This window comes from Hipposideros armiger, unplaced genomic scaffold (genome assembly GCF_001890085.2).
Source record: "Hipposideros armiger isolate ML-2016 unplaced genomic scaffold, ASM189008v1 scaffold_388, whole genome shotgun sequence".
Taxonomy (NCBI): Eukaryota; Metazoa; Chordata; class Mammalia; order Chiroptera; family Hipposideridae; genus Hipposideros; species Hipposideros armiger.
The window spans coordinates 13,091-32,619 of record NW_017731738.1 but is presented as its reverse complement, the minus strand read 5'-3'; the positions used below and the strand labels follow the sequence as shown (position 1 = coordinate 32,619).

Below are 19,529 nucleotides of genomic sequence, written 5' to 3'. Positions count from 1 at the left end.
AAAAAAAAAAAAAAGGAGACCCTTCAACCAAGGCCCACGGTAGCAGACCACTGCAAGGCAGAGTGAAAAGGATGGCATTTGGAGGAGTGGGGACGAGAAAAGACTGTCTGTAGAGCATGATCTTCTGTGGCATATGCCAGCTGGGGAAGATGTTCAAGTGGCTGGCAGTAACTGTTGTGGATTTCATTTTATGGACAAGCCATACAGAAAGAATTATTGGAAAGTGGCACATCTTTGCTTTCTTCTAGGCCAGCGGTTCTCAACCTTTCACAGGGGTCGCCTAAGACCATCAGAAAACATATTTTCTGATGGTCTTAGGAACTGAGAGACCGCTCCTCTATCTGTCTCCAGGCCCACATGCAGATACGCCCACATACGAGTACCCAGCGACCCCTGTGAAAGGGTCGTTCGACCCCCAAAGGGGTCGCGACCCACAGGTTGAGAACCGCTGTTCTAGGCAGTAGGAAGAAGAGGGGGATCAGCAGATGCTCCTTACTCCAAAATCAATGAATAATGAAGTCATCTGTAGGATAGCAGATCAATAAAGCAAGAATTGAATTCTCTTCAGGTGTGCTGAGAAAGACATACGAATCTGGCTTTTTGTCTTTTAAAAAGTTGAAAGGAGTTTATATGTAATTTGCAAAGTTCTGAATCAATAAATTTGTTATTTAATTCACATAATGATCACATAATGAAGAATAAACACTCCCAAGAGTTAAGTGGTAGGCCAAGTGAGTATCTCAGGACTAAGAAGTTTTCCTGTGATAGAATCTGTCCCTATCAGATGCAAGCTGATTAGGCTTTCAGGTTGGTTTTTCAGATGAGCACAATGAATGACAACTACAGACTATTAGAGAAAGCACTGCTCCAAGCAGAATTACTTTTGAGTAATTAGGCCTCACCCTATCCATTCAGTCCTCTAGCTCAGTGGTTCTCAACTGGGGGTGATTTGCTTTCCCAGGACACATCTGGTAACATCTGGAGGGATTTCTGGTTGTCACAACGGGGTGGATGCTACTGACATCGAATGGGATAGAGGCCAGGGAAGCTGCTAAACATCCTACAATGCACACAGCCCCCACAACAAAGAAGTATTGTGCCCCAAATGTCAATAGTACTGAAGCAGAGAAAGCCTGTCCTAGCTCTAGGAACCTTATACCCACTACTGGAAAACTCTTTAGGTCATTGCCTAGAACCCAGCGTTCTAAGGCGGGGCTTCTAGGAAAAATGCCAGGTCCCCTGTGGTACAGCAGCCCACTGTCCCTGCAGTCCAGGCTCACACAGTAGTGGCAGCTCCAGCCTGTTTCCGTGTGGGCCATCTCGGTCACCTCTGCGGCACTGTCTCCTTGGATGTAGCCCATGCGGCGCAGGCAGCCATCATGGAAAACCCTGGTGCAGACCCGGCATGGGAAGAGGCTCTCGGCTGTCCAGACCTCACAGACATCACACATCTCATCGTTGACAACCTGGGGAAAGATGACGGGAATGAACAGGGATGTGTAAGTACAGCAAGATCCTTTGGCCACCAAGCACAGAGCTACCCAAGTGGGGCTGAGGGGGCTGAGTCTGGAGCAGCCTAGAGGAACAACTGCAACTGAAGCCAGTGTTAAGGCGACAGCATTTTCTCTCTGGAAGATAAGAACCAGTAGGCTCTTCTAGCTGCTCAGGCCTCTGTGACCATGTTTCTGAATAGGAATGCTACTGGCATTTTTTGAAAGAATCATTGTGAGAGATTGTCCCAAGCATTGCAGGACACTTAGATCCTGGTTTTCTTTGCATTAGATACCAATAGCAACTCCCACAGTCACTATGACCTTCCCAAACTCCTACTACCCCCACAAATTTCCAAATGCCCCCTACAGGGGGTAGAGCTATCCCTTAGGTGGGAGGGCTGGCAGAAGGCCTGTCATGGTCACCCACTGCCTTGAGTCTTTCACTAAGACTAATTCAAGATGTAACTAACATTTTTATTCTTGTGGAAGAAACTCAAAGATCATTCTGGAGTCAACTCCATCTTGCTGGTTTTGAGTCTCATTTCAACCATACCCAGGCCTCCCTGTCCTGCTCCCTGATCCTCAGAAGGACTAAGACTTGAGGAACTCTGCCCTAATTGGACACTCACAGGCTCTCTGGGCTCCAAGCAGATATCTGGAGGCTTGTCATCATCCAGCTTCCGGGTAGGGCGGATAAAGGCAGGGGGTGTGAAACGACTGGTCCTGTCAAACTCCTCAGGCTCCACTCCACGCCCATCTCGGAGCCTCTCCCAGGCCGCACGTTTGAGGCTGCTCTCTTTCTGGAGCACTGGGGTGCTTGCCTCTGCTTCTTTCTCCTCCTGCACCTCATGGACAGAGCCCTCTACACTGCCACGGCAGGATCCTGGAAGCTCACCTGTGAGCTGGATGGAAGGCCTGTCTCGCAGCCCATCCTTGAAGGCAGACACAGCTAGGCTCACCTTCTGCACCTGTTCCACTGCCTGTCGTTTGGACATCAACACCCCCATGGCTCTGTGGACAAAAGGCAGAGGGGTCCAGACTCAGCCAATGGCTGACCATGTCAAACCAATCAGTTTCAAGCATTCACCTAAGTGGCAAGTGCTACTAAATAGTTCTCCAATTCTGGAACTCAGTAGTGGTGGGGTAAAGAGAGCAATTGTTAAAGAGTCAGAAGACCTTGATTCCATTTCTGACTGGCCCTGTGACTTTGGTTTTCCCATCTATGAAATGAGGGCTATCTGCCCAGCACACTTCACAGGCTGTCATGAAGGTAACATTAGAAAATGAGCTTAACCGTGCTTAGTAGACTGGAAAGCACCCTACAAATGTGAAATGGTTCCTCTGTCTTCCTTCCTGTCCCAAAGCCAATTAGGTCCAGGGGTCCCAGGCCTCTGCTGTTTTGGGATAGTTGGAGACCTCAGAGCCCAAGTCTCTCTTCTGCCACAAGATGACCCAAGGCTTAAAGCAAGACTGCAGCAACACAGTTCAGACTTCTGATTGAAGGGAGGCTCCTCCAATAAGTGCTGTGTACAATGCATCCAGGGATAATCCACATCAAATGCCTACTTTTTGAGTCAGAGTGAATGAACTTCTGTTTTTAGAAGACTCCTGAATAGGCAATCAGGAAACTCTACCCCCTTATCTATGTGGTCAAGGTCACAAACATGCCTTTGCCCCTCTAATTAGTAGCTATACCTCTTTATGGGTCTGTTTGTCTATCAACAGACCCGACAAGAGACAACTGGCCCATTACAAGCTCTCAGGTGCTTCTTACACTTCTAAGGCTTCATTGATGTCACTTCCACATTTTCTGCCTTGATTTTCTGAACTATTAAAGAAAGGTTCATATCCTTTATAGATTACAAAGTAACATCATCCTTGCTTTTCCTCTTCAGTAACAGGGTACAGCATTGGAAAGTGAGGGCATCACATGGCACAATGCAAAGCTGTTAGCTATTTCCTAGTCTGAGGGGTATGAGCAAAATTCAGTGGGGGAACGCTTGTTCTAAGTAAAGTGGAGTAGAAAGTCCATTTTAGCCCTGCTCTCAATCCATTATAATCAAGGCTTATTGAATAGTACTATGTACAAGGTGCTAACCACTCATCATAGGAAATAGAAGACAGGAGAACAGTCTTACCACTCAAGCTACTTAATACTAGAACTCAGAGAAGAGAAAGACAAAGTGCTGGAAGTGCCTAAAGGAAGGTGAGACCACACTACTGGGAGTCAAAGTGGACCTTGAAGGATGGGTAGAAAGTTACCCTTTATTTGTTTGGGGGAAAAGGTGACAGAGGGTAGGGGGTGAAGTTAGGGCTACCATAATAGTCCAGGCAAGAGGTAGAGGGTTTAAACTAAAATGATGGCAGCAGTAAAGATTTAGTCTATTTGATACCATGGAAACAGAATTAGATAAATTTAGGAATAAAATGATAACTGACTGGATTAAAGGTAAAGGGACAGAGGGCAGTTTTATACTTATTTCCCAGCTTTATCGAGATATGACATATAACGTTGTATGCGTTTAAGGTGTACAATATGATGATTTGATGCATATATATATATATATATATATATGTATATATATATATATATATATCGAAATGCTTACCACAATAAAGTTAGTTAGCACATCCTTTATCTCACATAATTATTATGCTGTGGTTGTTATGGTAAGAACATTAAAGCTCTATTCTTATAGCAACTTTCAAGTATACAATATAATATTGTTAACTATAGTCACTATGCTGTATGTTAGATCCTGGAATTTAGTCATAACTAAACGTTTCTACCCATTGACCAACATTTCCCCCACCCCTCAATCCCTGGCAACCATCTGTTTCTATGAGTTCGATGTCTTTGGATTCCACATATAAGTGAGATCACACAGTATGTCATTCAGTCTTTCTGTGTGTGACTTATTGCGAGGGCAGTTTTAAATCAACTAACTAGAACAGTAGTGCCATTTACAGAAACTGGGAAATAAGAAAGAGGGACAATGAAATTGGATTTTGTACATGCTGAATTAAAGATGTCTCTGGGACACTCAGGGTTATGTTATCCCCTGCTTAAAACTTCAATGGCTTTCTATAGCTTTCAGGATAAAGTCCTCCAAATCAGTCTCTCTACCATGGCCTGTGAGGCTCTGTTTGGTCTGGCCGCCCTTCTTTACTCTGTGTTCCAACCACACTGGCCTTCTTTCCATCTTTGTTTGCCTTGATTCCTCTATTTTTGGGGAACTTTGAACATTCCTTCACATCTGACTAGTGCCTATTCGCCTATCAGAGCCCAGCTCAAGTACTGCATCCTCGGGGAAGTCACTGCTGACTCCCTAGTCCAGGTCAGGGGGCTCAGAGCACCATGCTCTTCTGCCCTAGAGCACGTATCTTTGTCATTACATATTCAATAGGACAATTATCTGATCAATGTCAGTTTCCTCTATTAGGTTGTTTTTTTACCCTGAACAGTGCATATCTCCACTGCCTAGCAATGTGTCTGGAAGAGAACAGATGCTTAATAAACATTTCCCAACCATTTAACTGTGGAGAAGTCTTTTTGATATTTTAATAAAGCCTTAACACACATATTTGATGACAGTCACATCTTTCCAGAAACAACTCTTGTATGCGCCACAGTGGTACAAATTCCTACCCTGCCTGGGTGCTTGCCCTGCCATCAATTGTTACCATTAAAACCCAATCCATATTTTTGAATTTAAAAACTAGCAGATAAGAAAGTGCCTCTATCCCCATCTGTAAAATCTGTTTGTAAAATTAAAGTATATGACTAGTAATATGAACTTTGAGTAAGTGTCTTTTACAGGGTGGTAGCAAAGGAGATTTGTTAAAGAAATAGTGGATGATCAAATTCAGGAAATTTTTTAAGGTGTTCGTACCCCAGTGGACAATTAATAATTAATTGTAATTTAAAAATAATTTTTCCCCCAATTGCAAACAAATATTGGACAGGGGACAACAATGGTTGAATTATGGTACAATGAAAGACTGAACAATATGAAAAATATTGAGGGCCAACCGAGTGGCACGCTGGTTAAGAGTTGGCTTGGGAGCACGAGCTCTGAGCAGCAGGGCCCCAGTTTGGATCCCACATTAGGGCCAGTGACGCTGAACCCTCTACAGCTAAGATGGTGAACAACAGCTCAACCTGGAGCTGGGCTGCTGTGAGTCACTGGCAATGACATAGGCTGCAGTGGGACTGGTCAGCAGCTGGCATGAGCTACCGTAAGCTGCGGTGAGCCACCGTCCAATGGCCGGCGAACGACTGCCTCACTTGGGAAGAGCACAATGATAATACCAACATGGGCCAGTGAAGCGACGTCCTCCACAACTAGACTGAAGAACAAAAGGACAGCAACTTGTCTGTTCCCCTTTCTCGATTCCTCAATGCTGTTCCCCTCCCCCAATTCACCAATAAAATCCTTAGAAAGTACATATATATATATATATATATATGAACATATTAATGAAAAAAGCAAGTTACAAAAACACTCAAGTTATGACATAATTTTTATAAGAATGCATATTTTTTACCTTTTCTGATCTGTATTTTCTAAATTTCCTACATTACCTATTAATTATATAGGTATAATAAAAAAAATTCTAGGGTTGGCAAACTGGTGACTTGTTTTAGTTCTCATTCTACTGTTCCGTGACCCAGAACATGTCGCTTTACTGCTTTGGGCTTCGTTTCTCTATCTGTTAATGAGTGTGTTTGGAGCATGTAGTATTGAGCATTTAGAATGCTTATGTTCTTTTCCATATTAGGTCCATGTGAACTAATGAGGGTATCCAGCCTGGGTGGGGTTGGGGCTGGGGTGGACAGGAGAGTCGTGGTATGTTAGAGCTTTTGCTGAGACTGTGAACCCAGGGGGTTCTTGAAGAGGCAGGGCCTATAGCCCACATACGTCAAGGGCACCAGCTGTGCTCTATGGTTAGGTGACAAAGCAAGTCCTCAACTTGTAGTGAGGGGAACAGGCACATCACACCAAGAGGGAGAATGCAAAACTGACACACAACCCTTCACGATGGACTTTCCTTAAGATCAATTATGATTCCCAAGGCCAGTGTTTTCCTCAGAAACCTTACGTGGTATATTTTTCAAAATTTTTTATTGTGACCCATAGTAAGAAATACAGTTTACTGTGTGACCCTATACATGTGTAGTTATAAACATGTGTTCATAGATCTGTAACTGAACCCAAAGTTTTGTGTAACAATCCTACTTTTACTACATGTGATGCTCCCTGAGATTTTCTATCCTCTATTCTATAATTTCATTAAAACGATCCTTACAGTGACACTCTAAAATGATCTCATGACTTCCTAATGAGTCTGGACCTGCAATTTGAAAAACACAGCCTTAGAATCATTTTACATTTTTGGTTAGAGAATCACACTTTTGTCTTTTGATTTAAAGATGGTTACCTGTAAAAGACAAGGACAATATTGTGTTGTACAAGGTAAACTTTCCCCTTGGCTGGAGTGATGTAAGAACAGAATTCTCAAGCTTGTCTTAAGAATCTCTGTGGTTGGAAGGTCTAGCAGAGATGGACAGATATTAATATTCCTCTGACTGAAGAAAACCCTACTCTATATGAGAGGCTGATCCTCTGACCTGCGGACATATTTAATAGAATATTTATTAGAGCATTGTTTATAGTGATTTCAATGTGGAAACAACCTCAACAGGAATATGAAGTCTAAAGCAATGATTCTTAAATGATGAACTGGCTGGATCGTAGGCAGTTGCGAGGTGTCTATAAGAAACTCTAGGAAGAGGGGAAGAAATGAGTGGATTGAAAAAGCACATCAATTATAATATACATATTTATGTTTGGAAAACAAATATTAGAAGCCATTACTTTTTTTTTTTTGTTTTTTTTTGTTAACACAGACTACAACACAGCAGAGATTTATATATCTCCTTGGTCTTGGGGATACACAAAAGGTACTAGCTCTCTAAATAGTTTGGGGAACCCCCTTCCAGACACTGTATCAGAAGTTTAAGAAGCAGTCATAAGACATTTATGTTTACCAGCAAGAAGGCATGGATTGGGAAAAAAAAAAGTTGAGAAACACTTATTTGGAGACCTGTAATAACCATACAAAATTCACTTTTTCAAGAATGATTCACTGCAGGAAAATCAGTGGTATGGACTTGGTTCTTACTGTTTTTTGCAGATACTGTAATAAGAGTTCTAAACACAGGCCAGCCAATTAGGAGGGTTACTCTGTAAGTGAACTGATTCATTAATAGTGCATCAGCCAACTAACCACAGGCATCTCCCAACACACTGTAGTCCTGCTACAACCATTATTCTCTGTAAGGATAACGACAATCACTATTAAGCTAGCTCAACTGTTAATCATGGCATTGCAATGGTTTTGGGAGTTTGTCCTTAAAGAAATTTCAGTGAAGACTGAAGACGATAACCACCAGCAAAACAAACAAACAAACAAACAAACATGAAAACAAATAAAAAATGACATTCCAATCCTGACCACAGGATCTGCTATTACTTTTTTTTTTTTTTAATTGGGGAACTGAGGGATGGGAACAGCGCTGGGGAATTGGGGGAAGGGGAACAGACAAGTTGCTGTCCTTTTGTTCTTCAGTCTAGTTGTGGAGGATGTTACTTCACTGGCCCAAGTTGGCACCATCATTGCACTCTTCCCGGGCGAGGCAGATCAGTCGCCGGCTTCTGGACGGCCACTCACAGCGGCTGCTGGCCTCTCACGGTGGCTGCTGGCTACACACGGTAGCCCATGGCAACCCACTGCAACAGGGGCTGCAGCCTACGCTGTTGCTAGCGACTCATGGCAGCCCAGCTCCAGGTTGAGCTGTTGTTCAGCATCTTAACTGTAGAGGGCAGTGTCACTGGCCCTCATATGTGGGATCCGAACCGGGGCCCTCTGGTGTCCCAAGCCAGCTCTTAACCAACGTGCCACTCAGCTGGCCCTGCTATTACTTTTATGTGAGATGCCCACAAGGGCAGAAAATGTAGAGCAGAACCATTAAAAAGAAACCCAAATCCAAACAAGACCCCAAGTCATTTTGAATTGACATGGCTTTGATTTTGAGATAAACTGTGAGGACACAACAGAATTAAGCTTCAAGAGTGAACCTAAAATCTTTAATGCTTAATGGAGAGGATCAAACCCGTATACCAAAGACATCTTGATTAAAAGCAAATGTGCTCAAACATCCAAGATGGGTAACTGGGGTGTTCGGGAAATTAACAAAATCAGCTCTAATTTCTAGAAAAACAAGTGGTAATGATTAGCGATGGGTAAAAACAAATGTCTGGTGAGAAAAACCTGGCTTCTCCTGTGCTGGAAGAAGAGTGAGTTAAAAGGAAATCCAATTGCAAAGATCCCATAAATTATACCTAATAATTACCTCTTTGGCTGGTGGGTGGAATTGGGGGTTTCTCCTCTCTAACAAGGATTAAAGAGGGATAAAAAGACATTGTCCCTAGAATGATGTGACTGTTAGTGAATCTGTGGTATCTAGGGAAGGCTTGGAAAAAAAACCTCAGGGGACAGGAGCAGGTGGTGGTGAATGAGAGAGACAAGAAGGTAGAAGGTAGAATAGGCTGTCTGACTATGATCTGGAGGAAATGAAAACAGATGACAACCAGAATCTTTCTTCGGGTAAGAGAAGTCTGTCTAGATGTATTTGTCAGGCGGTTAAGACGTATGTGGGCAGCTTGGAATGTGTGTGTGCAAGACACACCCATTCTCTGCAGAGCACATGCTTACAAGGCAATAGGATAATTTATAAGGGCAAAGTGGTGGGAGGAAGAGGAGGACGGGTTGCTCCACAGCGGGAACTGGAGGAGAAATAAGGAAGGGGAAGGCAGCTAGGGTACCTTTCTTCCCAAGCTCTCCATAAACATTCGTGGGTGTGACGAGCCTGGGCGCATCCCTCCTAATGGACAGGAAGCTTCTCATTCCGCATGCTAAATGTAAAGTACACTTACTTGCTTTCAGCTAATTCTTGAAATAGGAATGGCAGCTGTTTGGAAAAGGCTCAAAAGTAACTAAAAGTGATTGCTTGGAGGTTATGAGGGCTTCCCTAGGCAGGAACAAGGCAAAGAAAACCTCTGAGTTGGAGGACGGAAAAAATATCCAGGGTGGGTCGAGCAGGTGGAAAAAGGAATCCCAGTTTTTCACTGAGGTCGTGGGAGAAAAATCTAGATGGTTCCCGCTGCCTTCCATGGAGCATGTGTTCTATAAATCCTTGTTGAATGAATGTTGCAGAGACGACTGGGCAACAAGAAATTTGAGATCATGGTATCAGTAGCCTTTCTTGTCTTCAATGTTAGCCAGAGAGACTGATCACATTAAATCTTTAAAACTCAGTTCTAGAAACTGCACAGCTCACCAGCTCATCTCATCACATCTACTCTGCTTCTTAGAAGTGGACCCTGATTGGTGAGTCAGGGCTGGCAGAGATGAGAACAGGTAACCATACAGTAGTTATGGGTGATTTCTTTGACAAGGGAAATTTTGTAGGGAAAGCTACAGAATTTTGGAATTTAGCCAGTGTCCACAACCACAATGACAAGAAAAGAGAGACTCATATTACCAAAGTTAATTGTACTTTGCATTTCTGTTATATCCCGTGACACCATAGCCTGGCTCACAGGAGGGCAGCTGCCCTAAGGGCACATGTAGGAAGCCCTCTTAGGCCAGGTTGGGGATGGGAGTGAGCTGGAGAAACGTAGCATGAGCAGCATCTGCACATAAGGTGAAAAATTTCAAGGTGGTTGACAATTAGCTCCTAGAAGCATGTGCCTGAAACACTGCCTGACAGCCTCGGAGAAAGACACATATATACCTAACACAGAAAGTGACCAGTCATAAGGGTATTCAAACACAAGCAGAACCAGGGTCTAAAAATGCAGAATGCACAGCACAGACCTTAAGCTCACTGTGCACATCAACATCAATCCCAAGAGTTTAAACAAAAACCATTATAAACAGTCCCCTTACCCTCTGCTGGTCTTTGAGGAAGTTCAAGCCTGAAATGGTCTGACTGTTCTCTGGTGATTAGATGTTACTTTAGGAATCCAGCGCCTCACCACAGTCCTCTTGGAGCCAGCTCCTAGTCTGCCATTCTGTTGCCTGGCAGTAGCCTACAGACTGCTTTTAGACAGTTTTCATGTCTACAGACCCTGGAGAGGTCTACCTGGTACCTCCCTGTCTTCTTCCATTCGCCTATGTTTATCCAGCACAGCAGCACTCGCTTTAGTCGGCCCAGAAAGGCATAGTCACCCCAACTGCACAGGGCTCTTCAGGGGTTTCCAAGGAGTAGAGGTCTAAAGGCTGAGTAAAACTGTCTTCCTGCACTCAGCTCAAGAGAATGAGGCGAGAGGGAGGTGCTGCTGTTGTTTAATATTTACTGAAAGCCCACAGAGCGCTAATATACATGACAGCAAAGTTATGGCATGATCTTTAGCCTCCAGGGGCCTGGGATGAGTCTTCACCAAAAGCTACAGTGTTTGGCTTCCCACAAAAGCAGAGCACCAGTTAAGGAACAGCACACCATCAGTGACTGGCTGGTGTGACTGCACTTAGCAAGCAGAGCTTTTCAGCAAGATGGAGACACGCTCCTTGTTCTCAGCTCTGGGGCCCTGAAGCTCAGATTCAGCCCCATTTAAGGCACTTATTACACCTTAATTACCACAACTCGTTTGTTGATTCTACAGATATTTGCTGAGTGCCTACTATGTGTCAGGCATAAATCATGCACGTAATAACTGTTGGTAGAATGACAAATAGAACCTCACTCAGCCTGAGAGTGCACTGTGAGTATGTGCGTGTGTAGGGGGCATAAGTGTGGGATAAAAAAAAGGTGTTGCTTGAGCTAAATTTTGAAATATGAGTGGGAGTTACCCCAGTGGATAAGAGTAAAAAAGCATTCCAGGAAGAGGTAAAAGCACATGCCAAGGCATGGAGCTATATGGGGACTCCATCACGGTTTAGATGGTAGGAAGCCAGCCAGGTGCTGGAGAGAAATAGGCAAGGAAACCTGTTCTCACATAAGAATCAGCCCGAAGAACTGGTTTGAGATAGTATGCTTAAAATATTTGTTTAGAAAGGAATATAAATTTGAATTTCAGGGAGAAAGAAAAACAGAGAATTGGATTTTCTGAGGCTAGGAAGCAGGATAGCCCTGATAATTCCCAGGACTGACCATTGAGTACATTGCTTGGCCTTTGGTCCCAACAGTAAACTCCTCTTCATAGCTTAAGAGCTAATAAGTGGTTATTGTAGTGAATCATTGGGGCTTTCCCTCTGGAAGACCCATAAGCATAATTAGGAAGCTTTAAAAAAAAAAAAGAAAAAAGAAAAGGAGAGAGAGAAAGCACACCAGTCAGCCTAAACACTGTTGTTTTAGTGAGAAAACCCCAGTAAAATGAAGCATTTCTCAAAGCAGAGATCACGTATGTAAAAGGGCTTTGTAAACTGTAACATGTTACCAAATATAAGGTACTGTGATGACTGTCATAGGAAGTGAGGAATATAATGTGGGCAATGGCAGGGGCTAAAAACGTGGCTGCCTGAGGAGGCACAGAAGAGCAGTTGCATTTCAGTGATGTCTGAGAAAAGGCATACCCGACATTGATTCCTAAGGATACTCTGTAAAGCTGTAATTTTTCCTTTACTTTTCTTACTCTTTATAGTAAATGATTAGAGAAATGAAGACTGATTCTATGAAAACTCCTCAAGTGCAAGGAACTCTCACGTTTATCTAGCATAGTGACTGGCAAGTAGGCAGCAATTAGTTAATGTATGTGGGTCTCCGAAGGGATTTCTGGAAGGGCAGGAAGAATGGAGGGGATGTTATAATGGAAAAAATAATCATGTCTCCAGCTGGACACTGATGGTCTGGGTTTCTTGGTCCGAAGCTGGTAAGCAATTCCTGTCAGAACTCGGTCATTAAGATTGAGGGGTGGAGTGGATAATGATAGTTCCATCAGAAATGAATAAATCAATCTGGGAAATGAAGGTAGCAGAAACCAAGAGCACTATTGGAGAAAAGCTTGTGGGACTGGAAGATAATAGATTCTGTAGCTAAAAGGAAACTATTTGCATAAATATGTTCCACTTAGGAACAGGTGTGCTGGGGGAAAAATACAGGGAGTATAGCAAACGGGCTGGGGAAGGTCCTACTATTCATGTTTGAGGAAAAGGAAGCACTGTCAAAAAGATTGCAAATGTGGAAGAAAATCATACAAATGTAGTTACAGGAGATGTGGAAGATTAAAGGCTGAAAAATCCAGACACACTGATAAACACTCAAGTGTTTTTTACCAAGGGTTGAGACATTCTCTCCCCTTTTATTTCCCTTTGGATAGAGCTTTTTGTTATTTGTTTTGAGATGATTAAGGTCAGCTGGTTATGTCCTTCACACCCATTCTGGAATGATTTGATTTGCAGACTCATGTTGTGATTAGGGGAGAGTTAGACAGTATTCTTAGGAGGTGATATCCAAGGTCCAATATTTGGGGAGCATCTGGAGCCATCTAGCAATTTTTCCAGAGTCACAAGTGGATGCGATACCAAGAGCTCTCAATGAAAAGGCCGGTTTAGGAATAAAACCCCAATGACAAATCTCTGAATTGGCGCAAAGATCATATTTGGAGGCTTGCTTCCTCTGATTTTACTTAAAAAAAAACATCCCTGTTTATTTTGGTGTGTTAAGCTGCTAAGAGGGGTTTGAACTAAAAGGGGACTATAAACAACTCTGTAATGGGGAGGTTCTTAACCAATATAAACCTTTGTCAGTTTACTCCACTGAGCTCTACAGGAGGTACCACACCCATGCTTCAGGCAGCCATCAAGTTAAAACCAAAAGCTAACTATTGATAAACCAGATTATTCTATTTTCTCACAAATCCTGATCTCTCTTTTCACTATGTAGCCCCAGGAGCCCAAGGAAGCCACTTCTATTAAAGGGGGCTATCACTAGGTTTGGTTGGGTGGAAAAAGCGAGGAAGGGGAACAGGAAAAGCTCTCCCAGAATGGCTCTGTGCTAAGTTCCCTAGCTTAGCTTCCTCACCACTCCATTTCTGGACAAGAAACCAGAGTCTATCCTTGGTCCCAAATTCACACCCTTGGGATTCAGGTGGAATGAAAGCGCTACCACAGCTGAGGGGGCGAGATGAGAGTGCATCACTATGTCAGGTGCAGACCCTTTGCACTCCCCAGACAACATTAAGTCTTGGTTCTGAGCTTTTTCTGCCCTTCTCCTCTGCATGCAGAAGCACTGTTGGGCAAAAGTGTCCTGAGTGTTAATATGTGGACCAATGTCTGCTGATACATACAGTCAGATGGCCATGGGACAGGGTGGTTCATGCCTCCTAAAAGTGATCTGTCTCTCCTTCCTCTCTCAAGGATTCTGTAGAAGAGAGGGTGGTCTCAGGACACTCCATCCTCTGAAGGGTTCCTTAGTTCCCCAGAACAAGTCCTGTCAAAGACCACACCCAGAGACCTCTCCCAGACCCAATTAAGTCTAGAGCCACCCAGAGGCATCTTTAGTGAGGTTGCCAGTGAACGAAGCCACACCCTGAACTCTAGAGATTCAGTGGAAATCGGTTCCTGCAGTAGTCTCATCGCCAATTAATATGTCTTCATCCACTTACTTAATCATCACATTTACTGAGCTTATACTGAGCAAAGCCTTATGCTAGGTGCCTTAATGCAACTTATTTTTAAAATGTGCATTCTTGCTTCTGCCTCTCCTTGATACTTTTCCCCAAATAAACTTCGAAAAACAGATTTTATGATTCCAAGCTTTGTGACCTTGGGCAAATTGCTAAATCTGAGTCTAAAGAGCCTAATGTTTAAAAGGGGATAATTTCATAAGGCAGTTGTAAGGATTATATAAGCTGATAAACATCCCTGGTATAGAGCTCAGCACACTGGTTCTCAATAATCCTACATATCCTTTCTTCTTTCCTTCAAAGGACTTTCTTTACAGGGCCTGCCAGAGTCAGTTATTCCACCAGAGCTTACTTCTTTCTTCCTGATCGTCAAGTCCAGGGGCTCAAATCTCCTTTCTTTCCTTCAGAGGCCTCACTGGTCCTCCTCTCCCTTGTGCCCTGTGCTCTTATAGAAGTCCCTGCCTTCACTAAAATTCCAGTTTGCAGCAAACTGGGCTACCACTGAGAATAATTCCTAATGGGGGGGCAATGGACAAAGGCAGCAGACCCACAGGGCCCCCGCCTCTCCACCACTTTGGAGGGACACAAGTTAGGGCACACTGAGCCTCAAAGGAGGTCAAGGCCAAAGTCCTTTGGGCATATGGGAAGTTACTCCTGGCCTGGATCCCATGACAGCATCCTCTCCCCCAGGCAGAGGTTCCTTCTAGGCAGTTCTAGGGCACAGACTAAGGTGCTACTTTACATAAGGGTCCTCTGTGGGGGCCCATCCCCACCGCGCAGGCTCCTGAGGCTCCCTATGTTCCCAAAGGGTCTTCCACTGAAGCAACTCCAGAGAATACCCTTGCCTACCCGTAGTTACACAGACGGTTTCTCTGGGGACGGTGCCCTCCATATCTGGGCCCCTCCAGGACAGCAAATGCAGAGCGAGCCCTGGGAGTCTCCATTCAATCAGGGAGCTTCCACGGGGGCGGCTCCCACACAACACCTCAGAGTCCCTGGAGGGTTGTCCGCGGCCAGCAGACCCGCCCCGTAGGGTGCTTACCGGGACCCCGGCGCCCCCGCCCCCGCTTACCGGGACCGTCAGGGTGCGGGACGCGGGTCCGGGGATGGCAGACACTACACCGCGGGCCCCGTGCCGCCCATGGTCGCTCGGGAGCGGCGTGCTGGGACCGAACGCCGGGAGCAGGCGGCGCGGGCGAAGCAGCAGGCTGAGGCGGCGGCGGCGGCGGCGCGCACGCCCCAAGCACACCCACCCTCCCCACCCCGCGCGACTGCGGCGCGTGCGCCCGCGCGAGATCACCTCCGCGGGCCAGTGGGCGCGCCCCACTCCGCCCCCTGTTCCTAGAGGCGCGGCCCTCGAGGCCGCGTTGGGCGACCTCGTGCGGGAATGAGGAGCCGAGGTACAACAGGAGGGCGGCGGCTGGCTGCGAGGAGCCGTCGGTCCGGGTGGCAGTGGGTGCCCCCCATCAGCGCCTGGCGCTGCAGAACCCGGACTGCGCCAGCCCGGCCGCCCGCGGCAAGGTCAGTGTCCGCCCAGTGGAGGCGCACCGGGAGGGGCACCGCCAGGGGCTGAGGCCGCTCACAGTCCCCGCCCACGCCGGGGCAAAGTGTCCTGCGGGCCCGCACCTGGCTGGGGAGCTGAGAATGATTCATTCGGCGGACTCGGCCCCGGGCTCTACCTCCCCTATCAACCAAGCCCAGCTGCCCACTCCGGCATCCAGGCCTACGACCCTGGCATTGGGGCACTCACCTTCGCAGTGTGTCCATGCGGTGTGTCCAAATGAGCTGTTAAGCGCTTGGCTGACCCAACTCTCCCTTGGCGCTGTTTTCTTAAATTATTGGCCTTTCATCGCCAGCAGCAAAGCAGTACTGTAATGTAACCCACTTTTTGCTGCAGCAACCTCTTCCCTCAGACTATCGGATCAGCCAGCTTGTCAGGAGGCCAGCAGTTCTGAGGGCTGTAACATGCATTACACCAAACTACGTGCTCTGAAGAGGGCGAAAAAAGACCAAGTCATAAAGCACCTAGCAACTAATTATAAAAAAGTAACTGAAGATGTGGAAACGATATGCCAAGAACCCTTTTTATTTAAATTAATGACATTTACGTTTTTAACATACGTTCATTTTCTTGTGCATTCAGTTTCTATATCTCAAATACAATTCATGTCATTATTTTTGAGCATCTAGTATTTGTTAAACCCTGTGCTAGGCGCTGTAGGGGATAAAACAAAAACTCATTTTGCCCTTCACATCGTGGAACTTACCAATGGGGACTATAAGGTAAATATAGTACTACATATTGCTATCACTTGTGAACAAAGTGCCAGGTACTATTCTAAACACTTTAATATATGTCATTAGTTTTTACACCATCCTTTGGAGGGTATGTACTGTTAGTTTCAGCATTTTGCTGGTGATGAAAATGAGGCACAGGGAGGTTAAACAATTTACGTAAAGTCACGGCTAATATGTGGTGGAAGTGAGATTGAAATCCAGGTATTCTGACTTCAGACTGCAAGTTCGTAACCATTTTACTGTACTGCCACTGAGAAAGGAGAGGCTGTTAACCATTAATATATGGAGTTCTAAAGTTAGTACATACTTATTTCTTAGGAACCACTCCCCTTTTTTTGCTTGTAAAAGTAACACAAAAGAGTGGATAGCTGTCCATATAGCCTGGGAGCCCCTAACATTCTTTAGGATTATATCACACCAACAATTTCACAGGTAGGGTTCTCTGAACTGTTTTCGGCAAGTGTTTTATTTGTAGGCTGTTCATCAGGCTCATGTAGAAGACAAGGGTGTAATAATATCACCATAGAAATCTCTATTGGTTAATTTTTTCCTTCATTCAAAAAAAAATGTGCATTGTGCACCTATAGGATGCCAGGTACTGTGCTGAGAACTAGAAGAGGTGCAAATAAGAGTAAGACACAGTACTTGCCCTCAAGGTGCCAACTTTCTCTCACAGAGGAGACAAGCATTGACAGAACCATATTACAAAACAGGAAACAAGTTGTGTTCAATATAGGAATGAAATGCAATGGAAAGTCCAAGGAGGAGAGAGACATTACTTCGTAAAGGGAGGTGCTTGGGTTAAGGAAAATGCATAATTATCATTTAACTTATTGTTGATATTAATGTATTATAAACAGTATAAAATTTATCAAATTTCTTTTAAAAATTGTATGCAAAGTTCCTCTCATAGTCAGAAAAGACAGCTTTTTACTATGTTATAAGGATTGTTTGGAGTGTGGAGAGGTAAATAAGTGAAAACTTTTTGAAGATAGTTTATCTCCTCAAGTGGGGGGCACAGAATAGGATGCACAAGATAAGATTTTCAAGGTCAAAGAAATAGCAAAAGAAAAAGCAAGGTGGGGGTAAACAAGATAGGCCTGGGGGCAGCCAGGACTCTGGACAGGGTCAAAGGTTGCTGGAGAGGAGCCTGTACCACACAGAACTCCCTTTGCAAGATAGATTGTGTTTTTGTTTTTGTTTTTGGCATATCCTTTAGTTATGGCAAACATATGCAACAAATATTCTAGGAGGGTCTGAGTTCAAATGTTTGATTCCATTTTTCCCATAAATCCTTGCAAATAAGACTAATAGATATGATCACCATATCCACATTAGTGTCTAGAAAACAGAAGCATTGTTATATTCAACAAATGTTTGATAAATAAGGAGTTGAGAAAGGCAGAGAGGATCTATTGGGTGGTCGGAAAAGTCATAATGTATTTTTTTCCATGTTTTTCATTGCAAAAATGTGTCATGACTTTTCTGACAATCCAATATTTGATAAGGAACTCTAAATACATAAATGTTTTAATATGGTAGGTAATATGGAGGCCCTACAAGTTTTTGAGCAGGGTAAGTAGCTTATTAAGACCACCCTAAGCCTTTAGCATTATTACTTTTCAGATAAAGGACTTAATGAGAGTGCGTATGATCTTTCATCAATAGTTCAAACAAAACATTTTAAATAAAAACCTGAGAATGAGGGCAATTTCTTTTTAGGCCTTAGACAAAAACCTTTTGGGATATTAAAGAGACGTGGGGGAAAAATAATCGGAATGCCATTGATTATTCTGAAAAATAATCAGACTGCCACTGTCTTGTCCTTTTCATATCCTGGTAGTGACCTCCAGTAGGAGAGAATCAGTGCACCCGTTTTGCTTACAATACATTTTTTTTTTTTAAGATTTTACTGGGGAATTGAGGGGAGGGTAACAGCGTTGGGGAATTGGGGAAGGGGAACAGACAGGTAGACAAATTGCTGTGTTGTTCTTCAGTCTAGTTGTGGAGGATGTCGCCTCACTGGCCCATGTTGGTATGATCATTGTGCTCTTCCTGGGTGAGGCAGTCGGTCACCGATCGTTGGTCAGCCGCTCACAGCAGCTCCCAGTAGCTCACACGGGCTACCAGCCGCTCATGCTGGCTGCCAACCACTCACCTAGCTCATGGCAGCCCACTGCAGCCCAGCTGCAGCCTATGCCGTCGCCGGTGACTCACAGCAGCCCAGCTCCAGGTGGAGCTGTTGTTCATCATCTCAGCTGTAGAGGGTGAGCGTCACTGGCCCTCAATGTGGGATCTGAACCACAGCCCTGCTGCTTAGAGCTGGTGCTCCCAAGCGAGCTCCTAACCAGCTGAGCCACTCAGCCGGCCCCTGTACCACATCATCTTTATCCATTCATGTTAATGGACACCTAGGTTGCTTCCATACCTTGGCTATTATAAACAATGCTGCAATGAACACGAAGTGCATATATCTTTTTGAGTCATTGTGTTTTTGTTTTCTTTAGGTAAATACCCAGAAGTGGAATTTCTGGATCATCTGTTAGTTATATTTTCAATTTTTTGAGGAACCTCCATACTTTTTCATAGTGGCTGCACAAATTTACATTCCCACCATCAGTGTACAAGTGTTCCTTTTTTTCCATGTCCTTGCCCGCACTTGTTAGTTCTTGTCTTTTTAATACTAGTCATTCTAACAGGTGTGATGTAATATCTCATTGTAATTTGATTTGCATTTTCCTGATGATCAGTGCTGTTGAGCATCTTTTCATGTACTTGTTGGCTATCTGAATGTCATCTTTAGAGAAATGTCTATTCAGATCTTCTGCCCATTGTTTTAATTGAATTTTTTTCCATAGTTGTATGAGTTCTTTATATATCAGAAGCTATTCTCGTAAGTACTGTGGCTGTGAGGTTTCTGAGAGATTCCCATGAACTCTGCTCTGTGCTGGTACCTTCCACTTCCCATCAGACATGGTCCTCTTAGAAATGTCCAGTTTGCTTAGTGTTTCATGGGCCTCTACTTTGAACATGATGTCATAGGGGG

The 19,529-nt window shown here is 44.3% G+C and overlaps 1 protein-coding gene across 6 annotated transcripts in view; it reads right to left on the bottom strand.

Annotated features, from left to right (window-relative positions):
• Positions 1-16,131, bottom strand: part of PHF24 (PHD finger protein 24) — a 25,029-nt gene extending 8,898 nt beyond the window's left edge. For 3 of the 6 annotated variants that reach the window (XR_002126317.1, XR_002126318.1, XM_019663256.1), the window contains exons 1-3: positions 15,936-16,130; positions 2,123-2,504; positions 1,281-1,466 (exon numbers count right to left, since the gene is read on the bottom strand). Coding sequence is in view for 4 of the 6 variants with exons in the window: in XM_019663256.1 (XP_019518801.1) it covers positions 1,281-1,466; positions 2,123-2,504; positions 15,936-15,952 (585 nt within the window). In the remaining 2 variants the exon portion in view is untranslated. Of the gene's footprint in view, positions 1-1,280; positions 1,467-2,122; positions 2,505-13,846; positions 13,906-15,257; positions 15,434-15,935 lie in introns of those variants that run through there. The other 3 variants (XM_019663259.1, XM_019663257.1, XM_019663258.1) reach the window with 3 other exon arrangements.
• Between the last annotated feature and the right edge of the window lie 3,398 nt (positions 16,132-19,529).